We start from the raw sequence: 22660 nt of genomic DNA, 5'->3' as shown, positions 1-22660 counted from the left end.
ATAAATGAAAATAAAAATTGAATATATTTGTAAGAAATAGATATTCTACCTCAAATCCAAAATTCTAGAGGAAACAACTTTGTAGTCATCGTTATGTTTGACCTAATATATGACAAAAGCAAAAGTGTGATTGGCTTACTTGCCTTGTAGCAAGGGCTATTTATCCAAAGTTATGCTTTTGGCCTTTAATGGCCCCACTCAAAAGGGGCACCAGATTTTTTATTTTTTAAAATTATTAATTTTTTTTATAATTATAAATATTTTCATCTATTTGATATTAATTTTGTTCGGCTGAAAATGTATTTTTATATTATATTTAAATTAATTTATTTGTCGTATCAATATTTGATTTCACACTATAAATAATATATAAATTCAATTACCTCACAAGTGGTAAAATGGTTGTGTAGTGTGGTATGAGAGCTTAAGTTTAATCGTTAATACTTTTATTCTTTTCCCTTCATTATAAAAAAACAGAACTATTTTTTTTAAATGAGTGTAGTGCTTGGACCTTTAATCACCTATTTAAGAATCAGAATATTCGTTTTAATTTGATATCTCCCTTAATATTTAGGAGGGACAAAGAATTAGGCCTACTTAAAATATTGATCGAGCTTGAGCCCAACTTTTTTCTTTTAATTATGTAGTATATTATTTTATTTTTATATATAATGTAATTTTTTATATGACATAAAAATTAAATTCACAACAATATATACAACACTATAATGTAAGCATAAAAAAGTACATATTAAATTATCTATGTGATTTTACTGATATGAGTAAGCTTAAAATGAGCTTGGGTCATATCCTTCAGCACCTTACTCTTTTATAGATAAATCAAATCACATGAAATTGAATATATATTATTTATTAAAGTATTTGCATTGAATACATATTATTTGTTAATTGAATTGGTATCATAAATTAACTAATAAAATAATAAATATTATTAAAAAATATTTTTAATAATTTATATAAACTCATTATAAATTAAATTACTAAAAAATACAACACCAAATAAAGAAGTCTCAATAAAGGGATTTTTTAAGAAAAAAAATCTTAAATTAAAAATAAATAAATATGTCCTTAGTGGAGACATACTAATAATTTGATAACCAATAAAATGTTTTATTGCAAGTGAAAATGATGCCTTTTTTGGGCATTGTTTTAGATATCACTTTCACATTGAGTTGTTTTTAATGTGGTTTTCAAAGACAGACAAGAAAAAGGGTACAAATGAGTCTTTTTCAAGACAGTGATGAATTCTATGTTTCACAGTTAAAAGCCATTACATTGTTTGATAAAGAAAGGTAAATATCTAATCATATATCCAGTAATTCCTTTACTGTAAACTAATTTAATATAATTTTAGATCAATAAAAAAAATTATTTGAATTTTAATTTATAGATTTGTAATTATTTTATAAAAAAATTTAAATTGTAAAGGAAAAGAGAAAGAGAGTTTTTTAAAAAAATCATATAATATTTATTTTAATATTTTAATGACTTAAATGAAATTTTTGAATAATTAAGTGGCCCAAATAAAAATTAATTCATAATTTAATGACTAATTATGTAAATTAACCAATTCTTTACTATAAACCAACTAAATATATATAATTATCCTTAAAAAAAAAAACCCTTAAAAGAAGATGCATAACTGGTCTACTTGTGTTTTTTCACATTAAAAATTGAGTATATTATTGAAAACAAAGCTTAGAACAAACCAAATGGAAGCAAAGATCCTGTGTGACTTGGTCAGGGAAAAAATAGCCTCAAATGAAACAAAACACGTTAACTTATTTATTTTATTCATGATCATCAATGGAAGTGCTACAAATCATCCATTTGTGTTGGATTTATGAAGCTTAAATATTATATATATATATATATATGTATGTATATTATTAAGACCTTGTCAAACCTCTCCTTTCCTTTGACAGTATCTAATATTTTCATTTTGTTTTCCATATAAATACAGAGCTCAAAAAAACTCAAAGCATCAAATTCCATCCGCCATAGCTGAAACAGAAGACAGCTTCAAAAAGATAAAAGCCATGGGTAGGAAGAGAAAGGTGGTTACAGATATGGCAACAGAAGATGAAACAATGGGTTGGGATGAAATGGTGAAACAAGCCGCCGCAGCAACCGCCAGTCTTGGCGGTATTAGGAGGGCGAGGAAGCGATTCGTTGGCGTAAGGCAAAGGCCATCGGGTCGATGGGTGGCGGAGATTAAGGACACGATACAGAAAATAAGGGTTTGGTTGGGCACTTTTGATACGGCTGAAGAAGCCGCGAGGGCTTACGATGAAGCCGCTTGCTTGCTTCGTGGTGCTAATACGAGAACAAATTTCTGGCCTTGTTCTTCATCATCAATGAATTCAACTCCAGCTCTTTCTTCAAAGATCAGTAATCGTCTTCTTCAAAGGATTCAAGCTAAGAATAATTCGTGTTTTCCATTGCCAACTCCTTCACCACCGCCTGTTAGTGTCACTGTGAACGCCTGTGTTAGCCAGCAGCCATTGTTGCAGCAGGTCGAGGATGATAATAATCATGGTTTCCTTGATGTCCTTGAGGATTTTTCGATTTCGAATGATGAACTTTTCAATACAAAGAGTGTGGAATCGTGTTTGACTGATAACGAAGACTGTTCCAACTCCAAGAGAGAATTGGATTGGAGTTCCCCTTCTAATGATGATGATTTGGGGGATGAAGGAACATTGGATTTCCAGTTCGTGGATGAGATTGGATTTGGGCCATCTTATTCCTGTTCACCATTTCAGTTGGCTGAAGAGCTTGAATCACCAACAATGGCGGCCGAGATTCTAGCAGATGAACACTCGATGATATCATATGAAAGAAAATTCTCAGCTTCACTCTATGCATTCAATGGGATCCCAGAGCTTTTGAAGCGAAAGCTTGGTTCAGAAGCTGCCATGGCAGAACGAAGATCAGAACAGTTGTCAGCACTTCGAAATGCATGCAAAAATAACAACAAAAGGGTGAAGCAAGATGATTTGGGAACAAAACAAGAGGAAAGGCCACAAAGTTCATTTGATTCATTGAGTTCAATGGATATGGTGGAGCCATCTTCAAGTGGGAATCATGATGGTGAATCGCTTTGGAGCTCACTTGATCTTCCACCCATTATCGCTTTGTTAACCAGCTGATATGGGGATTTTCATTTCATAACTTGTAGTATTCATTAATCTATATTCCATCAAATGCTGATCTTTTATATGTTTACATTTTCTATTATAGAACAAACACATGTATGAGAAATCTTTGAAATTTAAGAGTCTTGGAGTTAAAAAAAAAAAAGAAAGGAAAATTTCTCACTCTCTCATGCTAACCGATCACCTAAAAAGTGAGATGATTTAGAATTTAAATAAAACTATAAACTCAAGTAGTTTAGGATTTAGAATTTAGTAGTTTTGACCATTCAAGTATTAAGTCATTACCCATGCATTATGATGTGTGATTAAGGTGCATACATGAGTAATTTGGACTTAATTTAATCAATTAAGAGTGACTTAATTTTCAAAGTTTATCTACTTGAAACATGTTGACTCTATAAACACTCTAGTAACTTATAATTTACTAATTTAATTTAAATTTTAAGAGATAAAGATTAATAAAATTCAAGTTTCTTAAAACCCTATGTTGTAGATAGATTTGAATCTTAATCATTAATGTAATTCATTTGGTATTGTTGATGTAAAAAGGATTCACTAAAAATATAAGGGATTAATTAAATAATCAATTACATTAAGAGTGAATTTCCTACCTTAGTCCATATAGTTTGCTCGGTTAAAATCAAAGCCTATGACAGTTGATACTAGAGCTCATAATTTTGGTAAAGGTGCTAACTTTAAGATGGTGTCACTAGTATAAGGCCATATACAAAAGAACCTAGAGATTTGTAGGGGAGCTAAGAAAGTAGTTAGAAGGATCTTTTGTCAAAAATGAAAGAAAAAGTGGCTAAACTCGTGGTTTTCATAGGAGACATGCAGGAAAACTTTAAGATTATTTAAGACACATAAAAAAGGTGGACCTTACAAGAAATGGGCTCAAGGGTGAAATGCAAGGTGCTCTCAACACAGTAATAAATAATCTACATATAGGACTGATGCTCTTGAAGCCATGATTGATAATTTGATTGAATATATGAATGAGCTCAATAGGGAGATTGTTTTGTGCAAAACAACAATGGGTAATAGTCTGCTAGCTATGACAAGCATAAGATTAAGGTCTATAAGCTAAAAGAGTTTAAAGGAATCTGGTTTGTGAAGGATGTGGACTATTTCTTGCAAGGGTGAAGAAATACTTCGTATTGTTGGCATTAAGGATGATCTTGCTGAGGTACGTGTCCTTTCTATTATTTTTCTAATGGCATTTTTTTGTTGGTAGCATCATAGGTGTACAAATGAAAAATGTGAAGAAACTACTATACAGATTTTAGGTGGAGTTCAAAATAGAGCTAAAGAAATAATTTTACCTTGAATATGTTTAGAATAAGGCACATGCTAAGTTATGAAGACTTTCTCAGCAAGGCACACTTCGAGAGTATGTTTGGTGTTTAATGAACTCATGCTCTAAACTTATGAATTAAGTGAGAACGAGGAACTTTTCTCTTTAATGGATTTACTAAAGCCCTAGGCCAAGCAAGAATTACATTAAAGAGGTCTTTAAGACCTTACCAAAGCCATGGCTATAGTCAAATAGTTTATTAAATGGTAAAAAAGTCAAAGAAACTTGGGTCATCCAAGCTAAAATCCTATAAAAATAGTGGTAGAGACAAGGAAAAAACCGTTCAAGACTAGCAATCATGGTAAGCCACATACAATGAAGGCAAAGTCCAATAAGTAGTGGGATAAAAAGAAATATATAGAGCTGGTGAAATGCTTCCTTTGTGACGATCTACATAGGAAGAAAGGTTATTCAAAATGAGCCTAAATTTTTCCATCAAGGAGGATGATGATTCAAGAAAAAAGACGTTGAAACTTGATTTGATCATGAGTTCCATTCAAGCTAAGAAGGGCTAAAAGAGAAAAGAGCTAATTTTTATAGTTATCATTGTTGTAGGTAAAAAGCCTAAATGTTAAAATATGCTCCTAGTACTTGTACTTTTCCTACATGAGGCCTGCTGCCTAAGAAAAAGACACAATTCAATGCCGATTTCCTCGAACCTTAACACATTTGGAAGTCAAAATCAGTATATTTGATAGGAGTAAGATCTCCTCTGAAATACACAAGTATATAATCCCTTGTTCTCCGTAAATACTTGAGTATATGCTTAACTGTCTGCCAGTGTCTTGGACCAAGATTCACCTGATATCAACTCACCAACCCTACTATGAAAAAGATATCTAGACGTGTGCATAACATTACATAAGACTTCCTACTACAAAAGCGTAAAGAAATTTTCTTATGTTTTCTCTTTCTTTCACTATCTTAAGACAATCTTCTAAAGAAAGATGAAATCTCAATACAGAAGGTTAAGTTCCTTTCTTAGAATCGGTCATTGCATAATGTTCCAATATCTTGTCTATGTATGAAGCTTGTGATAACGTTATCACTTTGTTCTTTCTATCCTTTAATATTCGAATACCTAGAACAAAATTAGTTTCTCCCAAGTCCTTCATGCTAAACTATTGAGTTAAGCACAATTTAATCGATGTCAATGTCCCTACATCATTTCTAATGAGTAGAATATCATCGAGATATAGAAGGAGAAAGACAACCTTTTCATCTTCAACTCGTTTATAAATACAAGGTTCATCTACGTTGTGCTAAAATCCAAAAGTTTTGATTGCTTGATCAAATCTTTGATTCCATGAGTGAGATGCTTGCTTAAGTCCATAGATGGACCTAAGTTGTTTGTAAACTTTATGCTCATTTCCTTTAACTATATGTCCAATAGGTTGCATCATATAAATTCTCTCTTCAGGATAGTTGTTCAAGAACGTTGCCTTGACATCCATTTCCAAGATCCACTGCAATGGATAACATTATGCGGATTAACTTTAGCATGGCTACCGGAGAGAATTTTTTTTCATAATTGATACTTTCTTTTTTAGTATAACCTTTTTGCTACAAGTATGGCCTTGTAAGTTTCCACTTTTCTATCTGTATTTCTTTTTTTTCTTGTAGATCCACTTACACCCTATGGGTTTTATCCTTTTCAATAAGTCTACAAGTTCCCACACTAAGTTGGATTGCATAGAATTATTTCTCAGAGCTTGGAATCAGCACTTTGCATCTCTTCGTTAAATATGAATAGTTCATCATCTTCCTATTTGACAAACTCAGTGTTTAGAACACTTCTACTAGATTGGAAGAATTTAGGCCTACGAGAGACCCTCCCCACTGCGGCAAAGCTCCCTATGCTGTTGATCATTTGCAGGTCTACTACCAAGAGTTGTTTCTGGATCCATTTCAATAGGGATTTGTGTATTTCCCAAAAGTTCCTCGAGTATTTCTTTACTTTGAGATTTAAGGTCGTTGATGTAACTTTCCTCAAGGAAAGTAGCATAAGTTGGCACTATCACTATTTGCTCTTTCAGGTTATAAAACAATCCACCCTTAGTTCCCCTAGAATATCCCACAAACATGCACAATTCTATCCGCAAATTCGACTTCCTCGCATCTTTATCCAATACGTAGGTTTGGCATCCTCAAATCCTTAAATGATTTAGATTTGGCTTCTTGTCGTGCCACAACTCGTATGGAGTTTTAAATGCAACCTTAGTTGGTAAATCATTCAGAATATAGTAAGTCGTTAGTAAGGCATACCCCCAAAAAGATATTGACAGCTTCAAATAACTTAGCAAACATGTTTAACAAAGTTCAATTCATAATTGAAATATGAAGTATAGTATGTCATGAATTAAAAATACAGTGATTGAAATCTAATGAATATTCTTAATTGAAATTTTGTAAATGAGGACTATTTGGAAAAAGGTACAAAAGTGTAGTGAAATCATGGAAATCGTGAAATTTTACATTCATATAAAAATAATGTGAATCCAGTGTCATTTGAGTTCCCATATAGACTAGCATTGGACTTTGTAGATATAATTATCATGCCATAGGAACCTAAGCGCTCTTGTGTTATTCGTGAAATTACACTTGGGTGCATTCTGTTCTGCTAATGCACTTCAATGCATGTGTTTTCAACACTTATGTGCTCCATGTATTGTGTTATATTTTCTGTATCCATCTTGTTCAAACGTGTCTAGCATAGGCTAAAAAATCGTGGTAAGTGAATTCTGATAACAATTCCTATTAAATCGTGAAATGATCAAATAATGAAACAAAAAATTAGTGAATTCTATAAATATTGAATAACCTCTTGATTAATATAATATATTCATGAAATTATAATAGTAATGTTTTTACTTTAAATAAATTAAAGAGATGGTAAGATTTGAATTCATGGATACTTATTAAGCTATAATGCAACTTAATGCATTATTGTTTAACACGTAGGTGAAAGATCAGATTAAAGCTCTCGATTCAAGTCACAACCTCAATGCATCTCATCACATCACCAAGGCTTGAAATGGAGTATGAAATTAACATTTTGGTACTAGATTATGGCATGTACATAGGTGTTTTGAAGTCCACGTATATATAAAAATGAAATTTGCAAATACACATTGTGTAGTTTAATTATTTGGATAACTTAAGCTATTCTAGAGAGTCTCATCACGACGTTCCCTACCCGACACCGCGACGTGACTTTGTCTTGTTGCGATGACCCTTGCCTTCAAGTTGCGACATCACTCACTGTTTTAACCCAAGAGAGTCTTGAATGGTCTTGGTTTGCAACCAAATTATCGGAATGCCTGTAAATGATTTGTAATACCTAAAATAAGCTTAATAAGAGTGAAAAAGAAGTGTACAAAGTGCATTTTGATATTTAAGTGGCTTAGTGCTCAAATGTGACACTTGTTACTCAAGTAACAGTTTAACTCAAGTAAGGAGTGTTACATTATCTCTCTAAACTTGACAAGCATTTTTCTTATCAAATCTTACATTAACTTGAATGGGTTCACTCATATATATCATTTCAAGCTATAAGCTAACAAAAATTTCAAAGAAAAGAACACTAACCTCTTGAATTGAGCCCACGGCAATGGAGAAGAAGACTTGAGAAATTTTCTTTCCTTCCTTTCTCCACCATTTGGAAAAGATGAATGAACCAACTCTCTTTCATCTTTCCTTTATATTCCTCATTTAATAATGAAATAAAATTATATAATCCATCTCATCTAATGGCTATAATCATGCATAGGAAAAGTTGGTGGAGATTAATGAAGTTGATTAAAGCTTCCTACTAACTTAATGTAAGTGGTGGGTTAATTGCACCTAAGTGCTTTGCTTAATTATCCACCTAATCCTTCAAAATTTGCTACTTTTAGAATTAAGTTTTTATGCATTAATTACTAGGTTTTTAATAAATTATTAATTTCCCTTGATAAATCACTTAATTATTCTCCTCTCTATAACCTCTCTAAGCCTGTTTGAGTTAACTTTGGGGGCTTCCCATTGAGCTCATCCTCCCACCCATCGCTGAACAAATGGCAGGTGTCATTGGTGGTGTTATTTACGTCAACTGGAGGCCTGTTTTTCTAAGGAATATCCGCTAGATGAGAATTTGTGTGTGTATCAATCCTTGCTTACCTCTTATTGCTGGTGCTTTTGTAAGATGTTGTAATGGTCCGCACCTTTGGATTTCCTTTAGATATGAACAGGTTTACAAGTTCTGCCGAAGCTGTGGTCACATTGGGTATACATTTCCTCACTGTATCTTTGATAATGCTAATATTGAGGCAGATATCAATAATCAGATGCTTGACATTCAGGATAGGCTGGAGTCTGAAACTATGGCTGAGTTTGACAATATTCTGTTTTTGAATTATATAAGAGCTTGTGGATTCGAGGGTCATTTATAATGAGCCCAAAGTTGATGACTTTGTTCCTGCTGCTCAAGAAGCTGTTCCACCTCCAAATGACATCTTTGAAGATGTTAGAGAAGATGAGTTGCTGGAGTTAGAGGAGGTTCTAAAAGGTCATGCTTTGGAAGAACCTCCGCCAAGGTCGCGAGCCCGGACTTTGTTTTGGATCCGAATGCACTGAATGATTCCTCGAACCAGAGAGGCAGGCATTAGAATGAAGAAATGGCTTTCCAGTGGAAGTTTTTGGTTCTCTGTCACACTGGGGTTGGATTGACAACTTCACCAAAAGTGATCTAGGAGATAAAAGGAAAAGTGGTGGTCTCGAACACAAATGAACCTAGGCCAGATTTTCCCTTGGGTGGTATTGTGGTTGAAAGCAATTATCAACCTCTTTTCTATCACCTATCTTCTGATTCTCCTCATCAAGCTACTGAAATGGTGAATACTGAAGATAATCTAGGTTTAAGAACTATCTCTGGGCACGTAGGGGGTGAAGTTGAAATTCTTGAACAGTCGACAAGGGATAATGCTAATGTCCTTATAACCACCTCTGAGGTTTCTCAAATTGCAGACCACATTATTGATGACGTTATGGCTAATGCTACCAATGACAATGTTTTTGATGATGAAGATGGCATTCACTCTACTTTTCATAATCATTTCAATTCTATCTTTTGTGATGACAATGCACAAGACAAAGAATCCACTTTGTCCTATCTCAGAGAACTAAACTTGCATATCTTAAGTGATGAGCAAAGACATATTCTCTACTCGAGGTTTTCTGATGAGGAAATTAAAGATGCCCTCTTCTCTATGGGTCCTCTAAAGGTTTCTGGTCCAGACGACTAACCAGCTCTCTTCTTTCAAGCAAATTTGGATTTCATGGGAGAGCACATTATTAAAATGGTGTGAGACTTCTTTGAGAAAGGAGACCTCCTAAAAGAGCTCAATAAAACCTATGTTGCTCTTATTCCCAAAAGGCCTATTCCGGTTTCTGTCAATGACTTCAGACCTACCAATCTCTGTAACACCATTTACAAAATTATCTCTAAGTTAATGGTGATTAGATTGAAAAGGTGATTGGAGCTTTAGTCTCTCCCCTGCAAAATGCTTTCATCAATGGAAGACAGTTGTGTGACAATGTTATCCTAGGAGCAGAAATTGCTCACACTATTATGAAAAAGCAAAAGGTAGTGGCATTCTCGAGAGACTCAAGCTGGATATGTGAAAAGGGTTATTTTGGTAACACGAGGAGAAGTTACAATCTAACAAAATGAGAAATCGTCGAGAGATGACGGAGAGGAAGATATCGGAACAAACTCTAGAAAACAAAAGCATCAGCAGGCAGTTGTGATGGAGATGATAAGGGGTTGAGAAGAATGAAAGTAAAAACAAGTTGCCAAGAGAATTTTAGAGTGCTAAATTTGATAAACGATTCCCAAAAATCCCACCATGATACTTTGGATCTTGTATTTATAGTCTTTCAAAAGAACGATTATGAAGCAAGTGATGTGGGAGAGACATGGGGGAAAAGACTATAAATACAAGATAGTGGATATTGAGCATAAATGAAGTCACCTTCATGTTATTGTAGTGAGTAACGGGGGAAAAGTTATGAAGATAGTGGATATAATGGTAGTTTCATTGAAGTTACACTCAAATAATTCATTTTGACAAGAAAAGTGTTACTTGCAAACTTAAGTGTAAGTGCACAGTTTGATCAACGAGGAGAGGGAGAGAAAAATTGTACTCCAAAGAAAGGTTAAGAAGTAGCAATCTTAACAGTATACGTATTTGGATCCCAACAATGAAACAAATCTAAGAATCCTACCACCCTTCTCAAGCTTAGCTTCATAGCCTTCATAACATCCAGTGATGTTACCAAAAAAAAAAAAAAAACATTATTTCCTGACACTACTACTAAAAACGACTATCTACATTTTGCTCTATACATGAGAATTTCTTTTATATGATACATAATATGAGAATACATCAAAGCATTTTTTGTGAACTTATGCAATTCTCAGCCAGAACAAGAGTTTACTTAAAACTAGCAGTATTTGAGCAAGTAGTATGCGCTACTGGCATGTGGGCAAATGAGATACAAACAAGTATGTATGAAACTACTTGTGCACGTAAATACATAATTAATACATTAAAATTGAATTTATATGTGTACATTAACATATATGTAATATATGCATATTTATTCACTTAAAAGCATTAATATATACTGACATACTTGATTGCTGGATAGAAAATTATAATATAATATATAAAATATAAAACATTAATAATGAAAACATAAACAAAATGTTAGAGGCTATAAAAAGTGTAGGGGATTATATATGAAAAGAAAAAGATAAATATTATAATTGAGAATTTTTTGGATCATGCAGATAAAGAATCTATTTGATAAAGAATTTTTTAAACTAGCTAGAATTTGGTGATATTAATGTTCATGATATTGTTCAAATAGTTGTTCATGCTTCTCCCTCATTAGTATTAGGGGTTATAGACTGCAACCTATTACTTAATAAATTTTGGCACCACTAACTCATGACTAACCTTTAGAGATATCCAAATTTGTGAGCAATGCTTTTGGAGCAAGTAGTCTAAGTGGAATGAAGGCATCTAGATCAAGCACATTTACTTCAGTTTCTCTTTTAGGTTTCTAGAATGGTGTTATCTTGTAGTACTTTTTCTTTTTTGAATCGAATTATCTTGAGCGTGATAAAATAAAATAAAAAGTATAGTTGTTTTGAAAGTCTGCTAAACTAAATTATCATTTTGTGACTAGAATACAAAATAATTATAGCTGTGGCAAAAAGGAAATTATCCATTTTCACTAAGGATCTTTACCTAAGTGAAGTAAATTACTCAAACCCTGTATATAACTTACTAGTGGCCAAAATTTGAATGATCATGCTATGGCCAAGGGAGTTATTCACTTTCACTATAAAGATCATATCTCTACCTACGTGAAATAAATTTTTTAGGTCTTGTATATGGATTATTAGTGGCCAAGTTTTGAGCGAGCATAGCTATAACCAAGGGAGTTATTCACTTTCACTAGGGATATCACATCTCTACCTAAGTGATGTAAGCTTCACAAACCCTACATATGATTTATTAGCGGCCAAAGTTTGAGCGATCATAATTACGACTAGGGAGCTATCCACTAGGGAGACCATATATCTACCTAAGTGAAATAAAGTACTCAAACCCTACATATGGATTTTTAGAGACCAAATTTTCTTTTAAGAGATCATAGTTGTGGCAAAGGAAGTTATCCACTTCACTAAGGAGATCATATCTCTACTTGAGCGAAATAAAGTACTCAAATCCATATATAAGTTACTAGCAACAAATTTTTTTAAGCCATCGTAATTGTGGCTAATGTATTATTATAACATCTTAATTAAAATTTATTACAAATTAAGAATAAAATTATTGATAGTTCATGAATCACGTTATAAATAATATAAGCATTACCTACATTGGAGAATTAAGGTCATCACACAATCTATGGATGGTAATATTCACATTCATTTTGCGCTCTAGTGAGGTGTTGAGGGTCGAACTTAGGGAGGAGTGAATTTGAGGATGATGCAAAAGAAAATTGTTTCCAGTATTTTTGGTGAAGATAAAGAATAGTAGGATCTATTTCATTAAATGTAATTACTCCTCCCCTGTGGATTCCCCAAAATGTAAAGAGTTATTTTGGCAAGGTGCATATATGTTACATTCTAGCAAAACAAGAAGTCTTTGAGAGAAGACGGAGAGGAAGATCAAAGCAAACTCTAAAAAACAAATGCAGTGGCAGGCAATTGTGATGGAGACGTTAAGGGGCTAAGAAGGATGAGAGTTACAGTGATTGTTTTGATTATAGAAAACAAGTTGCTAAGAGGATTTTAGAGTGCTAAGTTTGATAAATGATCCCCAAAAGACCCATCATAATTTTTTTTTATCTGTTATTTATAGCCTCTCTAGAGTAGTTATCCCTCAAAGAACGGTTATGAAACAAGTGGCATATTTTATAAGATGTGGGAGAGACGTGGGTTACTCACAACAACGTGTTATGAAGGGTAATGAGCGTAAATGAAGTCACATTTATGTTACTTGTAATGAGTAATGGGGCAAAAGTTATGAGGATAGTGAATATAATGGGTAACTCATTTTGGCAAGGAGAGTGTTACTTGCAAACTTAAGTGCAAATGCACAGTTTGATCAACGAGGAGTGAGAGAAAAAAACACTTATTCTCCAAGCCATACTCTCCAAGACATCCCAACAATGGAGCAAACCTAAAAATCTTGCCAACCTTAAACTTAACTCTACAGCATTCTTCACATCGAATAATTCTACAAAGAATGATATTTCCTGACACTATTATGAAAAAAGCGTTAATAACCAAAAATGAATGTGTTCTTGAAGTGGTCTAGGTTTTCCTAGTCGGTAGGTCAGCCAAGTTTTAGTTAATGGTGTTCCTTCAAAGCCTTCCATTCCTTTTCGAGGCATAAGGCAACGTGACCCGATTTCACCACACATCTTTATACTTTTCCATAACGTGCTCTCAACTGCGTTATTAAAAGCTGAAAACCAAAGCCTCATCCATGGAATCAAAATGAGTGGAAATAGTATGCCTTTATCTCATCTTCTATTTGCAGATGATAGTTTTATCTTCTTCAGAGCAAACTAGTAGGAATGTGCTACAATTAAAGCTGTTTTAGATGATCACTGCCAATTTTCTGGACAACTTATCAACTTTCACAAATCGGAGCTCTTTCTAATTCCCAATTGTCATCATCAGTTTAAAAAGATGTTCAAGCATATGCTTAAGGTGCAAATCCCTAAAAGGAGCTCCTTGTTTGGCTCCACTGTCAACAAAATTCAGAACAAATTACAGGGATGGAAAACGAAACTTCGAACTTTCCCTGGAGGCAAACTCACATTGATTAAATCAACTCTTTCCACTTGGCCTGTTTTCCAAATGTCCCGCTTTCAAGCTCCTGTCAAAGTGTGTGAGGCTACTGATAAAGCTAAGAGGAACTTCTGGTGGAAGCATAATGAAGATAAAAGAAAATTACGTTTTGTCAACTGGAACTACCTTTGTGCCCCAAAGTTTGCTAGTGGGCTGGGACTATGCTCCTTTCAGCATTTTAATCAAGCTTTGTTAGCCAGACAGGCATGGAGAATTCTGATGAATGAAGCCCTTCTGTCCAAAAACACATTGGTTAAAAAATGTTTTAAAAGTTCTAATATTTTTAACGGTTAATCATAAAGCTTCAGATTCTTGGATGTGGAAAAGTATACTCCATAGCGGAGACCTGTTGATTAAGGGACTGGACTGGTGCATTGGAAATGGTAATCAACTGCTCATTATTAATGGAGATATTTGTCATGGAGAGCTTCTCCCTTTCGTTCCCATTTAGTTTGGAGACCTAATACTTCTGGTATCTACACTGGTAAATCTGGATACAATCTCATTGCCCATGGAAATGACCTGTTGAACAAACCAGGATAGACAAAAAGCCAATGGAAGCAGCTATGGAAACTGAAAGTTCCTTTCAAAATCATTTTGTTTCTTTGAAAACTTGTTTCAAATTGCCTTCCCTGTAGAGCAGAGCTAGCTAAGACCTTGATCATCTTTTTATTCATCGTGATTTTGCACCACCAATTTGGTTTGAAAGTGATATTGGGATTCAGTAGTGTTAGTGCTTACTTTAGTGATTACCCCTGCCGTGGATGCTTGCAGATATACTTTTGCAATTGCAGATATACCTCGAATTGTTCTTTCATTACTAGTTATGACACCAACAAAAATGTAATAATTAATCCGATATTATCCCAACTCAAATAAAACTAAATTCTGATATCAAACATCTATATGCTCCCAGATTTGATTCTAAAATAACGTCCATCCTTATCTCTTGTGATATATATATATATCCAAATTCGTAAAAATCAAATTATATGGTGTCAACTTTCTCTCATGAAAAGAACACCTCATCTAGGTAAGTCCAACTGTCACGAGTCGCGCATAAAAGTCGATAACAAATGCATACAAATCGTCCCATGAAGATCAACTGATTAAATGAGACTCATTTAATCTACTTGCATTGGCCTGATTTGTAGAACATGTGATGAAGAATTTCATTTACTTAAAGCATTGGTGACTCTGTGAAACACTTATGTAAACTAAAGTTACCGTAGTGAATATTGTAAATAAGATTTAATAAAATTTAAATCTCCTTAGTACTCTACAATGTAATTTAAATTATATCATTAGATTTGATAGAAACCCAACTATAAATAAAAGCATGCCATTTATTTGTATTCATTTAGACCCGATCATGGGTCAAGTTCAGGCAAAATTTTAAACCCCTTTTTAGGCTCGGGATGAGCCCAGCCCAAAAATGGACTTAAAATTTGCCCAATTTTGGCCCAGATAAAAAATAGTAAACCCAAGCTCCACCTGACCCGACTATATTAATTTTTATATAATATTTTTTAAAATATAATACATCAAAATACACTAAAAATATTGAATAAATATTTCCCAACAAATTAAAAATAAATTAAAAAAGGTATTATACTTAAATAGTACTAAAATAGTTGCAACTTAATAAACAAATGCCTCTAAAACAGTAGTAAAATTAATAATAAAATAAGAGTTGTACAATATCAAAACAATAACAAAATAGTATCAATATAATAGTAAAATGACAACAAAATAACATCAAATGACAACAAACAGTAGCAAAACAACAAACGACAGTGAAAAAAAATTTAGACAAATTCAAGCTCAACCAAACTCAAGTCAAAAAATTTTGTTCAAAAACCAACTTATTTAGAAACGAGCCTTGTTTTTTGTCCAAACTCATTTTTCAAACTTAAATTTTTGCCCAATTCCTCCCACTTTTCCAATGAGCCTTCAAGCCTAAACAAGTAATTCTGCAAATGATCAAGTCTATATTCATTTCATTCGAAGTTATTGAATATATTTTAAAACATTTACTCAAACATCTTGTAATTGTATGCATTGCTTTCTTATGATTTTTCTATTCACTTTTTCTTATTCGCTTAAGAGTTTACTTTTGCTTTATTTCGGTGCCTAACAAAATTTCTCTTAAGAATTATTGTCTTTTCAAGAAAAAAGGCTGACTTAAACAAATTTGATGCAAAAAAAAGATCAAAACTGCGCAATTTGTCAAACTAAAGTTCTAACCCTGTGAAACTAACATAAACTGAAATCTGACATGCATTCAATCAAAAATGAGATCCCAATCCCAAAACCAAGGCAAGAAACAACAGATTTACCATCAAATTCTGATACTTGTTGCCCCCCAATTGCAATACCCATATCTAACACCCGTGTTTGATATATATTCAAACATGAATGAGAAGATATAACCTTCCAAAAATCCTCCAGATACATTAAACCATACCCAAGTCGGATACATCTCATATCCAATGATTACAATCAAGTACAAAGTAACGTAGGCTGATACTACAACATTGGCAGTGTGGGAGCAAGGGGAACAAAATGATCATCAAAAGTTTTGACCTATTTGGACATTAATACACAACGTACTTGGGGGGCGGGGGGTGAGGGGGAATAATCCAAAAGACCAAGGTGAATTCTATCATCATAATTCATAAAATCTCCCCTTAGGTTCCATAACATTGTGGAAACCCTACTTATAATTGAAGGCAAACTTTGTCAGAAGCAGGACTAACATAGTAATATTGCCTTGGCCAATCCTAGTGTTTGAGGACTGGCCTCTCCACAGTTAACCCATCTAAAATAGAGGGTCACCCAAAAAAAAAAAAAAAAGACGGAAAAAGGAACAGTTATATACATAGAATGTTGTTATTCACATGCATCATAGGAGATTCATGGAGTAAGGGTCCTTAGAAATACAGCCTGCCTATTTTAGAGGACCCGAAGCTGTGCAAGGAATGCGGCACAAAGATCCAAGAAGAGAAACTGAGGTCCCTGAACCCTTTGAAGATCCAGCAGATACTTCTCCTCGCGAGTTTTGTAAAGCTGTTGATATCCAAGGCAGCAAAAATGTGTTAGCACTTTTATTGAGGACGATGCAGCACCATTAATCATCTAGTATCAACACCAAACACCGAATTTCATCATAAAATTTAGTAAGTTAAGCAATTACCTGCACTTCAAATTTGACAACATTCGGCAATTTGGTAACACCATCATTTTCCACAATGGTTGATTCATCACCAAAATAGTGATTATTGTTAAGCATGCCTTCATTAAGACCAGTAATGCTAGGCAGCCACCTGCACTTCATGTTGTAATGCCCTATCTTCTTCCAACAGACATTGAGTTCTTGCAGAGCTTTGAGAACTTCAGTCATAATTTCACGAGGATGGGCTCGAGACTGTACAGATAAAAACAGTCCAATGTCAAACTTTGGTGCATAAAAGGAGTTAATCCCACTAATGTCCTCCATATGTGCTACATGCTAAATTCTTAATTAGTAAAGGCATCAACCACATTTATCCCACCAGTTATAGTTCCATTTTCACCATGGCCAGTTATTACTCGAAATAAAAGAAGACCTTAAGATGCCTATCAGTTGAAGTCTAGTCACCTATGTAATTACTATCAATGTAACAAAAAGTTGATGTGGGAAAACTGCTTGAGAATAAGAAACTCAACCTGAAGTCCAAGAGCCCATTTCCTCTCAAGGCCTCTTAAACCCATTGCTTGATAATCAGCAAATCCTGGAAGGCGGTGTCCAACAGCTGGAGATGTCGGTTCACTTGGATGTATGCGGTTGAAGCCAGATTCCTAAAATAAGGATAAAAAAAACAGAAGGAATTAGAATTCGAACTCTATATGAAAGTCGGCGAAAGAAGAAGGACAATGTTGATCAACCAATGCAACAAGAATAGGCCACTCAACAGTGCATTTTATAACCATGAGGCAGCTTTAGATAAGCAATGTCAGCAATAAATAGAAAAAAGTGCGAATAAGAAAACACACCATAGTTTCTTGAAACTCAGCTCCAAGATAGCCACTTGAGACGCGGAAACGATTGTCCAATAGTAAGTAGTAAGCAACAGTTCCCTGAAGATGATAAGAAATAAGCAACAGTTACCTGGAAGAAACTCAACAGGAAGCAACAGTTCCATCAAGACAATGAGTTGGAGAAGTGGAAACCTCATTCTGAATTCTATTGCGAAGAGATTCAACCAGATGGTTCCTTTCAAATCCCATTCTGACAACTTCCTGAAGAATCTCCTCATCAATCTGTAATTACGTTTCAATCAGGAACTAGAACAAAGACAGGTCATGGTATCAAGCAGTGAAATTAAAATATATAATATGGCAGAATTTCAAAGCTCTCAGCACTACCAAATTGCAAGCTAAATCTCATTATATGATCCAGAAAGCATTTAGGAACGTGTGTGTCACTTATGGGGTTGAAAATAGTAGGGAAATAGCTTATTGAAGTACCTTTATTTCGAAGAGTCCAATAACAAGCAAGAACTGTATAATTACAAAGTATCTTACTTTAAAATTGAAGGCACGAGTGTTTAAAATGTTTTCCCGGAGACACAAACTATAGTTTTCAGTATCCCAATGTAGTAAAGCTACATCTAAAGCTGGCAATATTTCAGAATTCTACAATGAAGTGCACTCTTGGTATATTTATTCAACCATAATGGTCACTTTTTAGTTTTCACATCTTGCCAATGCCTTTCAGGGTCAATATAGCAGTAGATAAGCATATTTAAAACTAAATTTGAACACTTGAACTCAGGAGAAAAAAGGAAATCAACAACCTTTCTTGCTTGCTGCATTGTATCCGGTGGGGGAACAGCTAAATATCTAGGAAGATGTGCTTGAAACCATGGGTGCTGGCGGATCTCAGGAATGGTCATTCTTTTCATTGGATCAACTACAAGCATACGAGGAATCAAGTCTCTAGCACCAGGAGATAAATGGCTTGGAAGAGTGTATATGCCTCCCTGATGGAAAAATAATGCCAATTCCAAGGCATCAGCATTTTCAGAATTAGCAGGTAAGAAACAGGATTAAAAGCAAAAATCTGATTCGAAACTATTGACATGATAGAGAAACAACGAAGTAAAGATTAGATGAACATAAGTATATTAATACTTATTTTTGAGACCTACAAAACATCTTGGACAAAAAGAAAACGAAAGCTTGATGCCACTTACCTTTATTTTCTTAAAGAGATTGGGAATGTTTTCATCATCAAAAGGAAGGGTGCCACAAAGAAGGGCATACAATATAACACCACAGCTCCATACATCCACTTCAGGTCCAGCATACAGTTTCCCAGAAATAACCTATAACAATGGAGATCCATAAGCATTAGAAAACGACATGACATGATACAAATTTCTATTAAATAAAATAGAGCCAAAACCATCCCCCATTTCATGACCATAAATGTAAGAAATCCAGAATTAATTTAAGTCACAAACTCCTACCTCTGGGGCAGCATAGTTTGGGCTACCACAGCTTGTCTTCAGAAAATGGCCATCTCTCATTATGTTGCTCAAGCCAAAATCAGCAATCTTCACATTGCATTTGGAATCCAGAAGCAAATTTTCAGGCTTAAGGTCTCGATGAACCACCATATTTCTGTGGCAGTACTCCACCCCAGAAATTATCTGCTTCCAAAGATTTCATACTTGTAATTTCTAAGAAGAAAAAGAAAGTCAATAATGATAATAAATAAGAACTTCCAACCAGACCTGCTGAAAAAAGTTGCGAGCCTCATCCTCTTGCAACCTTCCTTTCTCCACAATATAATCGAAGAGTTCTCCGGACTTCACATATTCCATAACCACAAAGATATCTGTCGCTGTCTCTATGACCTCGTACAGTCGTATGATGTGAGGGTGCATAAACAATCTCAAAATCTTAATCTCCCTTCTAACTGCACCAAATATTAAGCCTTCCTGTTTCAATAATTCTATAAAATTTGACTACAACATGCAAGACTCATGAAAGCAAAACATGATTAAGATTCAAGAAAGCTACTAAAAGTCCTCTTTTTGTATTAAGGAATTATTCCCATTTTAACAGAAATAAAGCACCAAGAGATTTGATCATTCAAAGTAATGAATCGTCAGAACCAAGACAGTTTATAATGTTTTAATTGATTACCTTTTCCGATAGCAAGATAACATGTAGCAAAAACAATAATCAACCAGAACCTAAGAAATCAAATCCTTCAAAATAAAAAACTTAAGAAAACCATTCAAAAATTAATATGAGAAATCTAATTTATAATCAGTAAATTAAAGTTGTTCTTGGTTGAGTGAAATAGTGAAAAGAGAGGAGAGTGGAGAAGTATTTCAAATCTTAATGTACAAAAATAATTCATTTCGGATCACCTTTAGGGCAAAAAAAAAAAAATCATTTCAAATTATTTGTTCTTCTCATTTTTCTATTTATCGTAGCACAGCAAAAATATTTTTTTCTTTCTATTTTCTCCCCTCCAATTTTTCATCTTTCCAAATTTCTTTCAACTTTACCAACCAAAGCATTAAGGTCACGAATATTGTTATTCTAATAAATTACTATATCCTTAATGCTCAAACTTTTTTCTTACTTCAACAACTAAAATAAAACCCAACATTAAATTCTAAAAAAATTAAAAAATATATTTCAAATTTGTTTCAAAAAAAGTACCTTTTTCCTCCATCTCCATATTCTTAATCTTTCTCCGATTAAGAATCTTAATAGCAACTTTATAACCAGTCGAAGAATGTTCAGCAATTTTAACCTTTCCAAACGACCCAATTCCAAGCGTTTTTCCAAGCTTGTAATTCGATAATACACTATCCGCTCCTCTTCCTCCCGATCCATCCATTTTTCTTCCTTTTTTCTTAACTAAAAACCAAATAAAAAATATAAAAATAAAAATCAACTAAATCAAAACTGCTAAAAATGAAAAATATTAAGTGTAAGGCTACCTGATTCGATCGGAACTGCCTGTCTTAGGTTTTCTTTTGACGGAGAATCCAATCGGAGGAACAAGCGAACGAGCGAGCGAACGAGCGAGAGAGAGAGTTTTTTCTTATTGGTTAAAATTCTGACTTTTTTTCTACTTCTTCTTTTGCCCTTAGGATTTGATAGAATAACAGTGATATTCCCTAACTTTTTGTCGTTTTGTTCGAATTCTGAGAGAGAAAAAAATCATTTTTAAAGATTTGTTTTGGTTAAAGTACCTAGGAAGTCCTTGTGTTATAGGGATTATATCAAATTAGTCCTTCTATTAATAAATGGATCGATTTAACCCCTATACTATTAAGTAAATCAAACAAATCTAAATTATAATTGATCTAACATTTACCATATAAAAATATCTTGAAATTTATTTTTTCAATTGCAATTCAATTTCAAACAAAAACTTTATTTACTGAGAATCATGAAAACTTTAAAAATATTAATTACATTAAGCAAGAAATAATTTTTTAAAATAATAAATGTTAACTCTATTTCAATTTGATCTTTTTTATTCTCTTTAATAGTAATAGTAGAGGAATTAATTTGATCAAGTCCCTATAATAGAGACTTCTTACATATATTCATCGATTTTTACACACATTTTTAGAGAATTTTAGATTTGATTAATTTTAGGTTTTGCTAAAATATTGTGAATTTTATAAGTAATTCTTAGAATTTACTGTTAAAATATTTTAAAATTTAAATGAATTTGAATATATAAATATTATAAATTTAAAAGAATAAATATCATATTTCATTTTTTTGGAAAAAGAATAAATAATTTAAATAATCTTATATTATTATGAATCCAAAAAAAAATTAATTTATAAACAATATAAACTCAGATATTAAAATAAAATTACAAAACTCTCATATATAATTAATCTTTAGATTCGAATGTTGATGTTTTTAAAAATTATATATTTACTTAAAAGAAAGAGAATATATCAACAAAGAGAATAAATGGGTAGATAAGAAGTAAAATAAAGTATTTAAAGAATAATATAATATTAAAATATCTACACGTGGGACCCACGTATTTATAATGTTAAAGTATATTTAAAATGACATATAATAAATAATAAAATGTATGGTTTAAAATTAATTAATAATAATAATTGAAATATGTTTGATATTAAAATAAAAAAATAAATGGATTAAATGAGTACAATTATTTATCACGGTATTTTCATCAATCTTGCGTTGGTGTAAACTTAACTTGTGAAACTAATTTAATTAATATTATTAATATAAACAATGATGAAAGTAATAAATTGTATAAATTAAAATAAAACTTATAAAAAATACTAAAACGAAATTGGTTAAGTGGTAAGGTTAAGATTTTATTAATCTAATTAGTATGGGTTTAAATTTTACTATATACATATTTTTATTAATTTTTGTTAAAGTAAAAACTAAAATACCTCAAATAATGACTTATTTTAATTATAAAAAATATTTTCGTAATTTTGCCTCACGACGCCTATGATTAACCATAGTGACCCAACCTTCCTCAATAGATTACTAAAATGGCGAGCGTGCATGTATGGACGTTGGAGAAGATGAACCACCAGCAGAGCATCCATTTCCACCATCATCTGTTGAATCTGCAGCCTCTTAGCAATTGAAGACCTTCGTAGACACCTCAAAGCTCAACTTGCAAGCTATTCG

The 22660-nt window shown here is 33.0% G+C and overlaps 2 protein-coding genes and 1 long non-coding RNA gene across 5 annotated transcripts; 1 reads left to right on the top strand and 2 right to left on the bottom strand.

Moving 5' to 3' along the window:
* Nucleotides 1-1947: 1947 nt before the first annotated feature.
* On the top strand, nt 1948-3321 carry LOC108455133 (ethylene-responsive transcription factor ERN1-like). The gene has a single exon (XM_017753736.2). The coding sequence runs from the start codon at nt 2061-2063 to the stop codon at nt 3171-3173; it is 1113 nt and encodes a 370-aa protein (XP_017609225.1). The 5' UTR covers nt 1948-2060; the 3' UTR covers nt 3174-3321.
* A 4247-nt stretch (nt 3322-7568) lies between these two features.
* Nucleotides 7569-8242, bottom strand: LOC128280604 (uncharacterized). The gene is made up of 2 exons (XR_008270696.1): nt 8122-8242; nt 7569-7853 (listed from the first exon to the last, which is right to left on the bottom strand). It is a non-coding gene; the product is annotated as an uncharacterized LOC128280604 (long non-coding RNA).
* Nucleotides 8243-16377: 8135 nt separating this feature from the next.
* LOC108457452 (SNF1-related protein kinase catalytic subunit alpha KIN10) lies at nt 16378-21152 on the bottom strand. Of its 3 annotated transcripts, none has more exons than XM_053019019.1 (11): nt 20956-21152; nt 20672-20872; nt 19729-19949; nt 19462-19644; nt 19186-19317; nt 18787-18972; nt 18161-18250; nt 17984-18067; nt 17657-17788; nt 17145-17375; nt 16378-17017 (listed from the first exon to the last, which is right to left on the bottom strand). In XM_053019019.1, exons 2-11 carry the CDS (start codon nt 20850-20852, stop codon nt 16904-16906), a joined length of 1554 nt encoding a protein of 517 aa, XP_052874979.1. In that variant the 5' UTR covers nt 20853-20872; nt 20956-21152; the 3' UTR covers nt 16378-16903. The 3 variants fall into 3 exon arrangements, with proteins under 3 accessions (XP_052874979.1, XP_052874980.1, XP_017612015.1); XM_053019020.1 differs by having other exon boundaries at nt 19729-19935; XM_017756526.2 differs by having other exon boundaries at nt 19729-19913; nt 20956-21150.
* Nucleotides 21153-22660: the final 1508 nt, after the last annotated feature.

This window comes from Gossypium arboreum, chromosome 9 (assembly GCF_025698485.1).
Source record: "Gossypium arboreum isolate Shixiya-1 chromosome 9, ASM2569848v2, whole genome shotgun sequence".
In the NCBI taxonomy this organism is placed as follows: Eukaryota; Viridiplantae; Streptophyta; class Magnoliopsida; order Malvales; family Malvaceae; genus Gossypium; species Gossypium arboreum.
The sequence above is the reverse complement of the archived record's forward strand: the minus strand, read 5'-3'. Positions and strand labels throughout refer to the sequence as shown.

What these genes read in the sequence shown, in the direction of transcription:
- LOC108455133 (XM_017753736.2), top strand. Translation starts at nt 2,061, where the DNA reads ATGGGTAGGAAGAGAAAGGTGGTTACAGATATGGCAACAGAAGATGAA.
- LOC108457452 (XM_053019019.1), bottom strand. Translation starts at nt 20,852, where the DNA reads ATGGATGGATCGGGAGGAAGAGGAGCGGATAGTGTATTATCGAATTAC. An exon ending in CAAACTATGCTGCCCCAGAG is followed by an intron (nt 19,318 to 19,461) that starts GTAGGAGTTTGT and finishes CCATTGTTATAG; the next exon opens with GTTATTTCTGGGAAACTGTA. An exon ending in CTGAGTTTCAAGAAACTATG is followed by an intron (nt 17,789 to 17,983) that starts GTGTGTTTTCTT and finishes TCCTTATTTTAG; the next exon opens with GAATCTGGCTTCAACCGCAT.